General features: G+C 43.6%; 1 protein-coding gene across 1 annotated transcript in view; it reads left to right on the forward strand.

Annotated features, from left to right (window-relative positions):
* LOC109372794 (zinc finger protein 45) overlaps window positions 1–15132 on the forward strand; it is a 92924-nt gene extending 77792 nt beyond the window's left edge. The window contains exons 1-5 of the mRNA XM_019626270.1: window positions 1853–1931; window positions 4059–4151; window positions 6039–6165; window positions 7669–7761; window positions 13493–15132. Coding sequence (XP_019481815.1) covers window positions 4137–4151; window positions 6039–6165; window positions 7669–7761; window positions 13493–14862 — 1605 coding nt within the window. The 5' untranslated portion in view covers window positions 1853–1931; window positions 4059–4136 and the 3' untranslated portion in view covers window positions 14863–15132. Of the gene's footprint in view, window positions 1932–4058; window positions 4152–6038; window positions 6166–7668; window positions 7762–13492 lie in introns of the transcript that reaches the window.
* Window positions 15133–15739: the final 607 nt, after the last annotated feature.

A 15739-nucleotide genomic window follows, 5' to 3' on the forward strand; every position in this document is an offset into this window, starting at 1 on the left:
TGTGGAGGGCAGTGTCACTGGCCCTCATATGTGGGATCCGAACCGGGGCCCTCTGGCATCCCAAGCGAGTTCTTAACCATCGTGCCACTCGGCCGGCCCCCTTTAAGTATCTTTAAGTATCTTAAATGATAGATACTCTAAAAAATGTTTCAAAGGGTTCTACCAATTTACACTCTAGGAACGGTATGAAAGTTTTGACATTATGCAATTTTTTCTTTTAATTTAATTGGTTTTTTATAGATTTTATTGGGGAACTGGGGGAGAAGAACAGTGTTGGGGAATTGGGGAAGGGAATCAGCCAAATTGTTGTTCTTCAGTCTTCATTGTGGAGGGTGCCAGTCACCATCTGGCTACCCATCAGCAGTTTGTGGCCTCTAAGCTCAAGGTGCTGTGTTCAGTCTTAGTTGTGGGTGGGCGTAGCCACCATCCCATGCAGGAGTCGAACCAGCAGCCTTGTTGTTAAGCGTGCACGCTCTATCCACTGAGCCATCTGGGCAGCAGTTCAGCTCAAGGTGTCAAGTTCAGTCTTAGTTGCGGGTGGGCATAGCCCACCACTGAACAGGCAATCTTGTCACACCAGCTGAGTCATCCTGCCACCTGTTGGCAGCTCAGCAGCATCTCAGCTCGTGCACAGCATCACTGGCCCATGTGGTGATCCAAACAGCGGCCCTGTTGCTCAGTGCTCGCGCTCCTAAGCCAACTCTTAACCAACTAAGCTACTCGGACGGCCGTTTTCTTTTCATTTTAGCTTTTCTGGTTAGAATATGGTGATATCTCATATTAATTTAATTTGCACTTCCATTATTACTAAGTGATTAGTAACTTTACATCTGATTCTTGATTGTATCATTATATCCTACCAAACCACTGGTACCACTAGGTCAAGAGTAGAGTTTAATACCTTATTTGCAAATCATTGCCTCCCCAAAATTACTCTACTTCCCCCATTCTTCAAATTCCTAGTTTTACTTATCATACTATCATAAAGCACTAAACATTACCCTCCTTTCAACTCCCTGCTGCCCCTATATTGAACATTTTCCCAGTCGAGATTAATTTTTTTTAATATATATATATTTTTTTAAATTGGGGAATTGGGGGGATGGGAACAGTGCTGGGGACTTGGGGGAAGGGGAACAGACAAGTTGCTTTCGTTTTGTTCTTCAGTCTAGTTGTGGAGGACGCTGCTTCACTGGCTCAAGTTGGCACCATCATTGCGCTCTTCCCGGGTGAGGCACATCAGTCACCGGCTTCTGAACGGCCGCTCATTGCGGCTGCTGGCCGCTCACGCTGGCTTCTGGCTACACACGGTAGCCCATGGCAACCCACTGCCACAGGGGCTGCAGCCTACCGTCACCGGCGACCCATGGCAGCCAGCTCCAGGTTGAGCTGTTGTTCAGCATCTTAGCTGTAGAGGGCAGCGTCACTGGTCCTCATATGTGGGATCCCAACCGGGGCCCTCTGGCGTCCCAAGCCAGTTCTTAACCATCGCGCCACTCGGCCGGCCCGAGATTAATTTTTAATCTCGTGACTCACTGTTTACTCTTTCAACAATACTGTAATAACTGAAGACATTTAGACTTCAGGAAGTCATGTCTATCGAAAATTCTGCGCTCACGGATTCAGGAGAGGGTAGCACTAGCCTTCAGTGTAGGTATCCACACTACCGCCCAGAAGTCGACAGTGTGAACTGTGTCCCCACGGGTGTTGTGGGAATTGTGGTCCAACGTCTCGGGGAGATCTCAAGCACTTCCGTCTGAGGAGCGTGAGAATGTTCTCTTCTGGCTTTCTGGGAAATGTAGTCCACAGGTCCCGAAGAGACTCGGATACTTCCGCGCAGGCAGCCGGGCAGGGGAATTCTGGGAAGTGTATTGCATCTCAGTACTGTCGCTCTAGGTTCCCAGGTTGCTGACATCTTTCCCCTTGCTGTGGTGAGTTGCTTCTTTTTGCTACCATTCGTAACTTTCCTGGGTTCTGGTACGACCGGGCCATTGAATTAGGAGAAAGAGGTTGCGTGAGAGAGCTGTGGTTTTTGCCCTGGCAGGAGGGCGGCATCTCCCTTGACGGAGCCTCTTTGCATTTGGGGCGGTTGGATCGTGCATCGCCTGGTTGGAGGGTCTCCAGTGCTTTCTGCCTCCCCAAGCCACGCACCTTATACCCGCTCTGCCATTACCCGCTGTAGAACGTCCCACGAGTTACCTAAATTTCTCTCTCTGATGTTTTTCTTTAAAATTGGGATGATGTAGGGCCAGCCGAGTGGCTCAGTTGGTTAAGAGCTAGCTCAAGAGTTTGAGCTCTGAGCAACAGCGGTTCAATTCCCGGCCCAAGCTGAGCAGCTGCTGAGCTGCCAAAAGGTGGCAGGATGGCTCAGTTGAAAAAAAAAATTGGGATAATGTTACTACCTTCCTCATACAGTGGTTTGAGAATTAAACAAGATAGTATAAATAAAAATGTTAAGACAGTTCCTAGCAGGTGGTGAATGGTGGCTTCCACTGTTTAGTTTTGGGTTTGTGCTCAGTTCCCTGAAAGCCGTGAATCCTGATGTGTTAAGTGGGCCAGCTGCAGTGTCCCTGGTGCTTCTCTATGATCTGTGTAGGAAGCTAGACTTAACTCCCAAAACCGTTTCTGGATGGAAAGGAGGGTGGTGGGAAAGGCAGAATATCCAATTTCTCAGAGACAGAGCTATTAAAAATAAGACAACAGGCCCAGATTGGAGTCGCATATGCTAAGTCTTGAGGACAGAAAAGGGGCCACAGGTTAAACCTGACAATGTCAGGAGACTGAAAATAACCACATAAGATGGCGTGAACATAAAAAAAATTCATAACTAAGGTGGGCCACGGTGGGCAGTCACATCTTTAACCTGAAGCTTCCTTCATAAAGTCAATCTTCACCTTAAGTGGACCTGTAGATTGTCTTTTTGCACTTACTATGACATCCTCGGAATGTCAGTAATCCCTTTTTCCAGACCAGAGCAGGAAACTACAGAATCCCTCATTATTATTGTCCCTTGATTAACATCTCTATGTGAACTATTAACTGTCCTGTACCCACCTCCGTAAAAGAAGTACCTGTCTCTCCAATTTACTTTTATTCAATCCCAGAGATTTCCCCACTTTGCTTTCTCCCATCCCCTTAATCCACCACCAATAGATTACAAGTAACACTCCTCCTTTGATTCTATGTATAAAATGAGCGGCAAAACGACATTTTGCGGAGCATTTTCTCAATCCATTGAGATTTTGCTTCCCGGCAATTGTCAGTTTGGTTCAGATAAACTCATAAGCTTTCTCTTATGGATATTTTTCATCAACAGTCTCATGTCACCAAACTGAGACTTAATGATAGTTTTGGCTCTCCCAGAAATCGAACCTTAAACCAGTCAATCAGGAATCGTCAGATCAACACTAGTTAGGAAATGTGCGTGATAGACCCCTACCATCCCCTAAAGCAAGTGAGACCTTGCAGTAAGCTGCTTTTTGCTTAGTATAACTTCCTTATTCCTGCTCCTTTTTGCCTATAAAAGTCTTGGTAGAAATCACATTTACAAGAGCAATAATCACATTACAGAATATCATCTTTTTTACTATAGCTACAAAATTAAGAAATCCTGATAGTATTCAAGGTACTGCCCAGCTGCAAACTGTTCAGTGAGTTGGAATTAATATTCTTTCAGTTGTACAGATGACAACATTGAGGAAAAGAGGTGTTACTAGTTTGCCCAAGATGACCCAGTTAAGTGAGAAGCTGAACTAGGATTTGAACCCAGATATCCTTTCCCCAGAGATGATTCTTGCTCGGTACATGGAATTGTCTCAATATCCATCATATCAGAATCCGAATTTCTACCTTGGGAGGCACAAGGCAACACTGAAGATGGTGCCAGTGTGTGTGTGTGTTGTGCAGCAATCAAGTACCCATGCCTTGATCTGCTCTTCAAGCTGCGTACAGCAGCAGCCACCCCAAGGAAGGGGCCCCTCCGGCCAATTCACAGTAAGCATTCATGGAGGTGAGCAACATCCTGGTCATCCTTTCATGTCTTTTTTCTGTCTTTCCAGACACTAGTAGGCACAGTTCTGCCTACCAGGACTTTCCATATTCAAGAATCTGTACACCTGCAGAAGTGAGAAGAAAAAATGGCCACATTCCAGGTGCATATGACTTGCCTTTCTTGCTGTTAAAATCTCACTACACAGAAGCTTGCATGTTTTTTTCTTTCTTGAGTGACTCAAGGAGAACACCAGGCACTTAAAGACCTGTTTACTTCGCTCGTTTTTAGTGTTTGTTTTATTTTGTCATTATCTGTTTTATTTCAGAAATAAATGTGGAAAAATTAGTAGGAATGACTTCATTACTTCACTGCTGACACATTAACTGTTTTTATTTTCTCATGCATTTTTCCTCGTGTGCATTCATCGCTTCATTAATATTCATGATATACATCTATTCGCTTTTTCATTTAATCTGATATAACATTTGTTATTTATGGTTATGTAATATTCCTATTAAATTGTTGCCCTTTTTTATCTTTAACTACTTAGCACTCATTGACATTAAGGTGGTTTGTGAGTTCTATTGTTTGAAGCAACACTGCAGTGACGCTTTTCCTACCTGCAATCTTTTTCTCCAAAAAATCAACTCTCGAAGTGATATGCCTATTTTTTTGTCTTCAATGTACTAGGAGCTCAATATTGAAAAAGCGCATTTGATAAATGCCACGTTGGAATTTTATAGGTTATTTAACCCTCCGTCGGGCGCAACTGATCTCACAGATTCATTGCACACAGATTTTCATATTTCTAACAGTTAAGTATCGTGACACTCGTCGCTTCCTTATCTTCCCCCTCTACCGTAACCTATCACCAGTCATGTTTGTGACTTAGTACAGTCAAGACGTGTTTCACAGCGGCATCTTTGTGTGCAATGAATCTGTGAGATCAGTTGCGCCCGACAGAGGGTTAAATATAGCACAGTATAATAAGCTCTAACTGCTGCTTTACACAAATATTGGAGATTTTCACACAGAAAGAGCTAGATACTTTCCTATCCTGCATATCGTTTACTTACTGATCTACTTTTATTCCTTCATGTGTTAGTTTTTTTCAAAGTAATATATAACTTTAGGTTGGTTTGTGTGTGTGTTTTTTTAATAATAGACTTTATATTTTAGGGCAGTTTTGCATTCAGTAAAATCCAGCAGAAGATGGAGCGTTCCTGTAGACCCTCTGCCCACACGTGCACAGCCTCCCCCATTGTTAACATCTCCCGCTATATTGGTACATTTGTCATAATAAATGAACCTATATGACATGTCCTTATCACCCAGAGTCCACAGTTTACATTAGGGTTCACTCTTGGTGAGTATTCTATGCATTTGGACAAATTTGTAATGAATAATATGCCCCCACTTTTATCACACATAGTAAGTAGTTTCACTGCTCGAAAAATCCTCTGTGCTCCACCTGTTTATCCCTCCCTTCCCCCAACACTTGCCAACTACTGATCTTTCTACAGTCTCCATAATTTTACCTTTTCCAGAATGTCATATAGTTGGAATCATACATATGTGGCCTCTTAGATTGGCTTCTTTTACTTAGTAATATGCACTTGAGGGAACTTTGGGTCTTTTTATGGCTTGATAGCTCATTTCTTATGAGCACTAAGTTATACTCTGGTCTGGATGTATCCCAGTTTATCCATTCACCACCTGAAGGACATCTTGATTGCCTCCAGTTACAAACTAAGGTGAAACCTTGGTTTAAAACGTCCAATCTTGCTGGATTCACCAGGCCCTTAGTTCTGTCTCTGCATTTACTCCTTAAAGCTGCTGGATAAGGAGGTTTTTTTTCATCTCATCTTCCACTTAAATATGTAAAATATGAGAAACCTGCTTAGATTCACATAGGAAACCAAACAAGGATCAAGGAATAATAACCATTCTGTTTGAAAGTGACAGACAAGATAGCATCAGCTCAGTACTGTCCCTCTCCCACTGGCCATTGGTTGTAAGATTGAGATTATGTGTGTGGTGTTGGTAGGAGGCGGTGACATTCAAGGACGTGGCTGTGATCTTTACGGAGGAGGAGCTGGGGCTGCTGGACTCCGCCCAGAGGAAGCTGTACCGAGACGTAATGCTGGAGAACTTCAGGAACCTGGTCTCAGTGGGTGAGGACAGGCGCCCTCTCAGCTCAGTGTCAACTTCCTCAGGGGTGTCTTTGTATCCATGGGTGATCAAGGCTTTGGAGCCTTTGCAATGTTTCCCTGAGTTTGGGGATCTGACTTTTCTATATATGTGTGACACCAAGAGGGAATTATTTTGTTTTTTATCAACAGGCAAGTTTGTATTTTGTTAAAGACTGTAAATGGACAGTGTCCTGCTCTACCTTATCTATTTCTGACCCTATCATGAGTTATAAAGCCAATTTTTTGAGTCCTATCATTTTTTTTACTTTTATTTTTATATATTCATTTATTTTTAAGATTTTATTGGGGAATTGGGGGAGGGGAACAGTGTTGGGAAATTAGGGAGGGGGAACAGTCAAGCTGTTGTCCCTCAATCTTAGTTGTGGAGGGCACAGCAAGCACAGCTCCAAGTCCAGTCATGCCACACAGCTCAAGGTGCTGTCTTCAATCAATTGTGGGTGGGCGCAGCCACCATCCCATGTGGGAGTCCAACCGGCAGCCTTGTTGTTAAGAGCGCTCGCTCCATCCCCTGAGCCACCCGGGCGGCAGCTCAGCTCAAGGTGCCAAGTTCAGTTCTTAGTTGCAGGCAGGCATAGCCCACCATCTCGAACAGGCAACCTCGTTAGCAGCATGAGCTCCCACCAGCCAAGCCATCCTGCCACCCATTGGCAGCCCAGCGGCAGTTCAGCTCAGGCGCTGCTCACCTGCCCATGTGGGAATCGAACCGGTGACCCCGCCTCTCAGAGCTCACACTCTTGAGCAAGCTCTCAACCAACTGAGCCACTCGGCCGGCCCCAAGTCCTATCAGTTTTTAATGAAATAAAATGAATTAGATAACATCAATTCTTGTTTCACTTTTCCAAAAAAATTGAGAAGGAAGTACCGTATTTGCTGGCGTATAAGACGATTTTTTGGCCCTGAAAAATATGCCTCCAAGTGGGGGGTCGTCTTATACGCCAGGTACACTTCAGATAGACTGCCCATAGTGCTTGCCCCGTGCCATAGTGGCCTCCCGATGCCCGCCCACTTCATTCCACATACCGTTCAGGCATCAGAACTGTATTATGTTTGATTACATACAGCCTTGTGACAGTTTTCCTGCATGTCATAAGCATTTGAATATAAATTAAAATGTTGAAATCAAATCTGATATTGTTTTACCTTTTATTTGGTGTGTGGAAGGTGTGCGGAAGAGGGGGTAGTCTTATACGGCGAGTATATAACAAACTCTGCATTTTGAGTGGAAATGTTAGGGGGTCGTCTTATACGCCCAGTCATCTTATACGCCGGCAAATATGGTAACTCATTATGCATATATGTATGGGTCTTCACAAATGGCATTTCTTCAAATGGGTCACGGGGAAAAAAAAGGTTTGAAAAATACGGCCTCTAATTACTTAAAGAGTATGCAGTGGGAACCCAATTTTTCAGGAAATTTTACCTAGAATGTGTTGGTTTTAAGCATGTGACTTTGTATGTTTACAGGGCGTCAACCATTCAAACAAGGCACAGTCCACTTAGTAAAGGGAGAAAAGTTTTGGATGATGAAGATGGCAACCCAAATAAAAGGGAATTCAGGTAAGAATGAAGCAGCTATGAGTCCTGGAGGCAGCACGCCCATCTGTTTTACTTCTCTCCATGCTGATTTCCATCGCCTTGTTCTACATCACCAAACCTCTTTCCTGGATTGTTACAACCACCTTTTTACTGGTTGCCCTGTTCCCACTCTTTCCATCCTAGACCTGTGTCATGTCCCACATGACATGAGCGGTGGGAGAACGAGAGGGGGCGGCGAAGGGTTAAGAAATAAAAGAAACAGCAGTCAAGAGTTAAATGAGTGTGGGGCCAAGGGTCTCCAGCCTCGTGGACTAAGAGCCCTGAATCGGTCGACACACCGCTTTTGTTTCTCCACCTACCCGGAAGTAGCATTGTTCTCTCCACAGTCTGTGAGTCTCATTCCTGAGAACTTGCTCAAGCCAGATTACCCATGCCTGCAAGCTGCTGTTACTGAGAGTCCGCCTGCAGGATAAGACAGATGCTCTGCCTTCACACACCCTATATGCAAACGACCCCAGGAAGATAAGATTATTGTGCTGAGGACAGATACTATCACACCATCAGGTCACTTCCCAAGTAGGTTGAGGGAAGGAATGTAGCTACAGAGGTAGAAAACCTCCAGTCTCTTTGGGGGGCGAGTGAGGGCTCATGCCCACCTCCAGCAGCCCCGAGATTTCTCCTGATGGTCTCCAACCGACCGTGCCTGGCTTAGGTTGTTTGTCCCATGAGGAATCTTTTCCATCATTGACTAACTGGCCATCCTTTGGAGCCAAACAGGGAGACTCAGGATGTATAAGCAGCGTCCTCAAAATAGTCAGTTTAGGGTTAAGCGTGGGTGGACAGACGGCTGGACAGCTATGTGGCAACAGACCTGTTCTTCATATAGCAGCCAAAGCGATCCTTTGGAAATATAAGTCAGGTTGCCATTTCTCTGTTCAAAATCCTTTATGGCTTTTTTATTTTCTTGTAGTTAAAACCACTTAAAGTGGCTCTTGCAGTCCCCTGGGGTATGTCCTGCATCCCCACTCCCTCTCTGAATACATCTTCGATCCTCTCCCTCTTGCTCCATTTTTTCCACCCACCTTTTTCTCCTTCCTGGTTCTCAGACCTGCCAAGAATACTGTATATTGCCTATTAGAGCTGTAACAAATTCCTATAAACAGCAGAACTAACAACAAAATTTTATTTCTTTAGGTGTGAGTCTGACATATCTCACTGAGCTAAAATCAAGATGTCTATAGGGCTGCATTTCTTTCTGGATCCTCCAGGGAGAAACCTTTTTCTTGGGTTGCCAGTATCTAGGGCCTGGCCAGTTCCTTGGCTGTTGTTCTCCCTCCATCTTCAAAGCCTACCGTGTTGCGTTACTGACCGTTCTTCTGTACTCTTCCTTAGCTGCTCTTCCACCTCTGTCTTCCACCTTTCAGGACCCTTCTGATTACATTGGTCCTTCCTAGATAATCCCAGCAGCTCTTACTGCTTTTATGGTCAACTGATTAGCAGCCTTAATTGCATCTGCAACCCAGTTCCTCTTTGCTGTGTAGTAACACGTTCACAAGTTCTGGGGATTGGACCTTACTGTCTTTCGTGCTGGTGGTGATGTTTTGATAGTTTCCATCCTGTTAATTTTTATAAAGTTTTAAATTTATTTCACAGCCCACTAAAGGTCTGTCGTTTTCAATTTGAAAAACTGATATGAAAGACCAGTTTGTCTCCACTGAAAGTTTTTCCACACTGTTTTCAGCCAGTTCAAAACCCGCATAGGAAAGCAATGCATAGGCCCTCGTGCCTCCTTTTCACCCTGTTGCTCCATGACACGTGGAGACAGCTAATAAGTGATACGTAAACCAGAATGAATCAAAGATACTACAGATCATTTCTTGTCTTTAAATGGCTGCCTATCCCATTTCTACTTACTTAAGGCCATTAGTGTGATTGTGTGTTTGTGTGTGTGCACTTGACCCATAGCCCAGGGAAACTTTTAAGCATTGTGGTTGTGACCACAAACATGCCCTCTGTGTGGCTCTTGGAGTCTTCCATAGGGAACATAGTCATTCCTGGGGAGAATACTTTTTTTAATGAGGACCCTGGTGTCTACTCCTAGACAGTTCCCCCATAAATGGGGGGGAAAATATCTTATTTCCTGAGCTCACTGACAATAATCAGTATACAGGCTGCCTTTTCTTTGCATGATTTGCCCACCTGCAGCCCATTTGCTTCTTGCAAAGTCGACATTGTCACTAGATTTCTCCTCCCTGTGCTAGAAGGGGAAGAATAAGGATGAAACTAACACCAGTCACACAGCTGAATGTTAAATATTCCTGATCATTTTTGGTGAAAAATACGGTGTATATTTCTGTGGCTTAAATTTCTACAAATTTAGCCATTAAACAAATGTTAAAGACTGATAATTTCACATGATTTCCCTTTATTTTTATAAAGACATTTAACTGGTGAACATTATAACTTGGAAAGTATAAGGAAACTGCCGACTCAAAATTGTTACATCCTGGGGCCGGCTGAGTGGCTCAGTTGGTTAAGAGCATGCTTAAGAGTGCAAACTCTGAGCAGCAGGGTCACCGGTTCAATTCCCACATGGGCCAGTTGGCTGCGCCCAAGCTGAGCTGCTGCTGAGCTGTCAACAGGTGGCAGGATGGCTCAGCTGGTGGGACCACGTGCTCCTAACAACAAGGCTGCCTTGTTTCTGTTTGATTCCCACATGGGATGGTGGGCTACACCTGCCCGCAACTAAAGACTGAACATGGCACCTTGAGCTGAGCGGCGCAACTGGACTTGGAGCTGAGCTTGCTGCACCCCCCACAACTAAGATTGAAGGACAACAACTTGGCCATACCCCTCTCCCAATACCCCAACACTGTTCCCCTCCCCCAATTCCCCAATTAAAAAAAATATATTGTCACATCCTAAGAGAGACTTTTATGCCCCCCCCTCAAAAAAAAACGATTTTAAAGTGATAGTTTATTAAATTTAACCATAAATACAGTACCTATTAAGAGGTGCATACTCACCTGCAAGTATTTTTCCAAGTTTCCACCCTTGGAACTTATCTTTTCATTTGAAGAATTAAGTACTTTCTAAGTTCCTCAAGCAAGTTTTGAAACATTTTAGACCACAAGCCATACTAAGAAATGTATCTTTCAGTGTAACCAAAAGAAATAGTGTACATGTGTGTAGATTTATATGTATGACTTTGTGAGACAATTCATGAAATGACCCCATCCCTGCTCTGATAGTTTCTAACCTGATTCTTTTTTGCAAATGCTATTGCATGATTTCAAGTTTATTTTGTAGCTAACTAAAAAGCTGCAGTTTTCAATCTGAAAAACTGGTGTGAAAGCCCAATTTATCTCCAGCCAAAGTTTTTCCACACTGTTTTGAAGGAAGCAGTCCAGAAGCCTCAGAAAAAAAACATTACATAGGCCCTCGTGTGTTCCTTTAACCCCAACTGATTCTTTGTCATCAGTAGCATCACCCTTTGTGTATTTCCATGGAATACAGACTTGACTTCATAGCAAAACTGCAGATTCCTCTCTTTTCTATTTCAGGTATCTTAACTAAGTTATTGTATCAACACAGAAAAGTAAGATGAACCATACATATATACCGTATTTGCCGGCGTATAAGACGATTTTTTGGCCCTGAAAAATATGCCTCCAAGTGGGGGGTCGTCTTATACGCCAGGTACACTTCAGATAGACTGCCCATAGTGCTTGCCCCGTGCCATAGTGGCCTCCCGATGCCCGCCCACTTCATTCCACATACCGTTCAGGCATCAGCAGCGCTGCTGGGTGTATGCTCGGCTGTTATGCGATTTTGCTGTTATGCGATTTTACCACACTCGCAAAATCGCACACAGCCGACCATATAACAAACTCTGTATTTTGAGTGGAAATGTTAGGGGGTCGTCTTATACGCCGAGTCGTCTTATACGCCGGCAAATACGGTAGAATTTGCAGGAATGCTTTGGATATAAAGATACAAACAATTCTAGGTTTGTTTTTTAAATTTGTTGGGGAACAGTATGTTTTTCCAGGACCCATCAGCTCCAAGTCAAGTAGTTGTCTTCAATCTAATTGTGGAGGGCGCAGCTCTGTGGCCCATGTGGAAATTGAACCGGCAACCTTGGTGTTATGAGCCTGCGCTCTAACCACCTGAACTAACCAGCCGCCCCCTAGGTTTTTTATATATAGGGTTACAAAGAGTTTAGTGAACTACAAAATTTAGAGGGACAGTTTACAGTCATCCACTTGACACCAAGTCCTCCTGCACTTGACACCAGCTGCGAGTTTGGGGGTTCCCAAAACAACCTTAAGATTGAATAATTCTCGGGCCGGCCAAGTGGCGCATTGGTTAAGAGCTGACTTGGGACGCCAGAGGGCCCCGGTTTGGATCCCACATATGAGGGTCAGTGACACTGCCCTCTACAGCTAAGATGCTGAACAACAGCTCAACCTGGAGCTGGGCTGCCGTGAGTCGCCAGCGAGGGTGTAGGCTGCAGCCCCTGCTGCAGTGGGTTGCCATGGGCTACTGTGTGTAGCCAGCAGCCATCCAGAAGCCGGTGACTGATCTGCCTCGCCCGGGAAGAGCGCAATGATGGCGCCAACTTGGGCCAGTGAAGCAACGTCCTCCACAACTAGACTGAAGAACAAAAGGACAGCAACTTGTCTGTTCCCCTTGCCCCAATTCCCCAAGAAAAAAATCTTTAAAAAAAAAAAGATTGAATAATTCTCTACAAGGCCTGATAGAACTCACTGAATGCTGTTAAACTCATGGTTAGAGTTTATTGCAGAGAAGGAAACACCTTACAATTAAGTAACAGAAAAGGCACCTGAAAGGGAATCTAGGGAAAAACGAGACACAGAGCTTCCACTGTCCTCTCTGCATGGAGTCAAGGAGGTTTTTCTGTGTTAATTTCCAATAAGAAGGTATGAAATTATACACAGGGTATGGCCAATCAGGGAAGCTCACTGGAGTCTCAGTGTCCAAAGTAATTACTGAGCTCCATCACATGGCCAGTGTACACTGCATAGTTTCATGTGGTTATTCTCAGTCCCCTAGTCCACACCACTGGGTAACTGAAAGCCCCATCTGAAATCATATTCTTGGTCTTTCTGGTGTGGTCAGCCTTATTCCTAAATCATATTGTTACACCAGTGTGACCCAAGAGCCTCAGGAACTCTTTTTAGGCATGACATTCCATGGGGTTAGAGCTTATCTTGCAGATGTCCAGGGCAAAGGCCACACTCCTTTTTTGGTAAGATTAAATTTTTTACTACCTGAAGATATGTAACATAAACCCAAATATACAAAGTATTGGTTATATTATTGCTTTTCCTTAAAGTTTGTGTTGATTCATACTTTACTGTGTATGTAATTGATTTGCTGCATAATTTACTATCCAAGAGTTTACGCAGATTATGAAATTCAGTAGAAATAGCAACAGATTGGCATCGTATATTATTTTTTTGTTATGAAGTCTCGTTTCTAACTTGTACTTCACAAGGAGACTTGGTGTGGTTCTCCATTGGTTTCATTGATGCTTAATGGAGAGGAGCCTACTGGACTACCTCTTGGTTTCTGTAAGCATGTAAACCAGAGACCATTATACGTACCCAGAGAACATAGTAATAGCCCCTGGAGTCATGAAAATCTCATGTTTTCTCCAAATTGAAATCTTGAAGACAATGAACAAAGCCTTCACTGGTCCATATCTCTGCATTCTCTGTCCTTATAGGAGGCAAGACCCAGCAAGAGATGGAGACCATTCCAGAATCAGAACCACATGAAGAACTTTCCTGCTGGCAGATCTGGCAACAGATTGCAGGTCACTTAATCAGGTGTCAAGACTCCATGATAAAGAGTTCTCAGTTCCCCAAACAAGGTGATTCTTCCAGCCCTGTTGGGGCAGGACTATCTTTAACTCACACAGGCCAGAAACCTTACCAGGGAAATGAGTGTAAAAAATTCTTCAGTGGTGTCTCCAGCTTTGATCTTCATCAACAGTTAAATTCAGGAGAGAAATCTCATACATGTTATGAGTGTGGAAAAAGCTTCTTCCATAGTTCAGCACTTCGTATTCATCAGAGAGTTCATTTCGGAGAAAAATGTTATAAATGTGATAAGTGTGGTAAGGAATTCAGTCAGAGCTCACGTCTGCAAACTCATCAGGAAGTCCACGCTGCAGAGAAACCTTTCAAATGTGGGGAATGCGGGAAAGGCTTCAGTCGTAGATCAACACTTAGTGACCATTGCAAATTACACTCAGGAGAAAAACCTTATAAATGTGAGGAGTGTGGGAGGGCCTTCATTCATGCTTGCCATCTTCAGAACCATCAGAGAATCCACACTGGGGAGAAACCGTTCAGATGTGATATATGTGGGAAGAACTTTCGTCGTAGATCAGGACTTAATAGTCATTGCGTGGTCCACACAGGAGAGAAGCCATACAAATGTGAGGAGTGTGGGAAGTGCTTTGGTTGGAGCTCACATCTTCACATCCATAAGAGCGTCCACATGGGACAGAAACCATACAAATGTGAGGAGTGTGGAAAGAGCTTTTTTTCTAGGGCAGATCTTTATTATCATCAGAGGATCCACACAGAAGAGAAACCCTATAATTGTAAGGAATGTGGGAAGAGCTTCAGATGGGCCTCACATCTTTTGGCCCATCAGAGAGTCCACAGTGGAGAAAAACCATTCAAATGTGATGAGTGTGGGAAGAGCTTCGGGCGGAGTTCACACCTTCAAGCCCATCAAAAAGTCCACACTGGAGAAAAGCCATTCAAATGTGACAAGTGTGGGAAGGGCTTCAAGACAAGCTTGGATCGTGATGTGCACCAAAGTATCCACACAGGAGAGAAACCGTACACATGTTGGGAGTGTGGGAAGTGCTTAAGTAAGGCCTCACATCTTAAACTTCATCAGAGAGTCCACACTGGAGAGAAGCCGTACAAATGTGATTTGTGTGGTAAGGTCTTCAGTCAGTTGGCACATCTGCAATCTCATCAGAGAGTTCACACAAGGGAGAAACCTTACAAGTGTGAGATATGTGGTAAACACTTCAGGTCAAGTTCATATCTTAAAATTCATCACAGAAACCATTGATGGTAATAAATTTCATCCAGTCTTGTAGATAGGAAAACATTTGTTTTATTAAAGTGGTGCGGGAAGGGCTTCAATCAGAATCTTGACAATTACAGTAGGCCAAGCCTTAGCAATAATAAGAATTTGTTCAGGCATTTACACAACTCAAATGTTAGATGTTAAAGTTGGTGTCCACTAGGATACAATCTACATGAGGGCAGGGAGCTGGTTTGCTGCTGAATCTACACAACCTTTACACTTTGTTTGTGTGCTCACTACTTGTTTGTTAAATGAATCAAAGGGAGAAAATGTATAATACTTAAAAATTGTATCTGGAAGAGGAAACCTGGAAAATAAATAATTCAGAGAATCAAGAGTTGAAATGCAGAAATATACTGCATACTTCATCCCACAGCATCATTTTGGTAGTATCCTATTGCAGTTGGCTCCTAGCCTATCCTCTGCCTCTGTTCTGAGGTTGGGTTCTTTTTATTTGGGCTTCTGTCTGGTGTTCCACTGCTGTATACAATGTAAATTCAACACTATTTTGTGATTTTCTCACAGTGCAGACTGAAATAGTTTGAACTTTTTAATAACTGGTTACTACACGTTTCACAACTGAAAGTTTCAAAAATGTTCACTGAGGGTTCAAAGCAGCACATTAAAAGTATCAGATTTAGTTACCAGTGACAAAAGTTTCCTTAGCTAATCTTGAATTCATCATTGATTTTTAATTTTTGCATTTACATGCAAGCTTTAATATGAGTCGGCTGAGTGGCTCAGTTGGTTAAGAGCTTGCTCAAGAGTGCAAGCTCTGAGAAACAGGGTGGCTGGTTCAAATCCCTGCCTGAGCTGAGCTGCCAACAGGTGGCAGGATGGCTCAGCTAAAAATAAATAA

The sequence above is a fragment of the Hipposideros armiger genome, unplaced genomic scaffold (genome assembly GCF_001890085.2).
Source record: "Hipposideros armiger isolate ML-2016 unplaced genomic scaffold, ASM189008v1 scaffold_664, whole genome shotgun sequence".
NCBI lineage: Eukaryota > Metazoa > Chordata > Mammalia > Chiroptera > Hipposideridae > Hipposideros > Hipposideros armiger.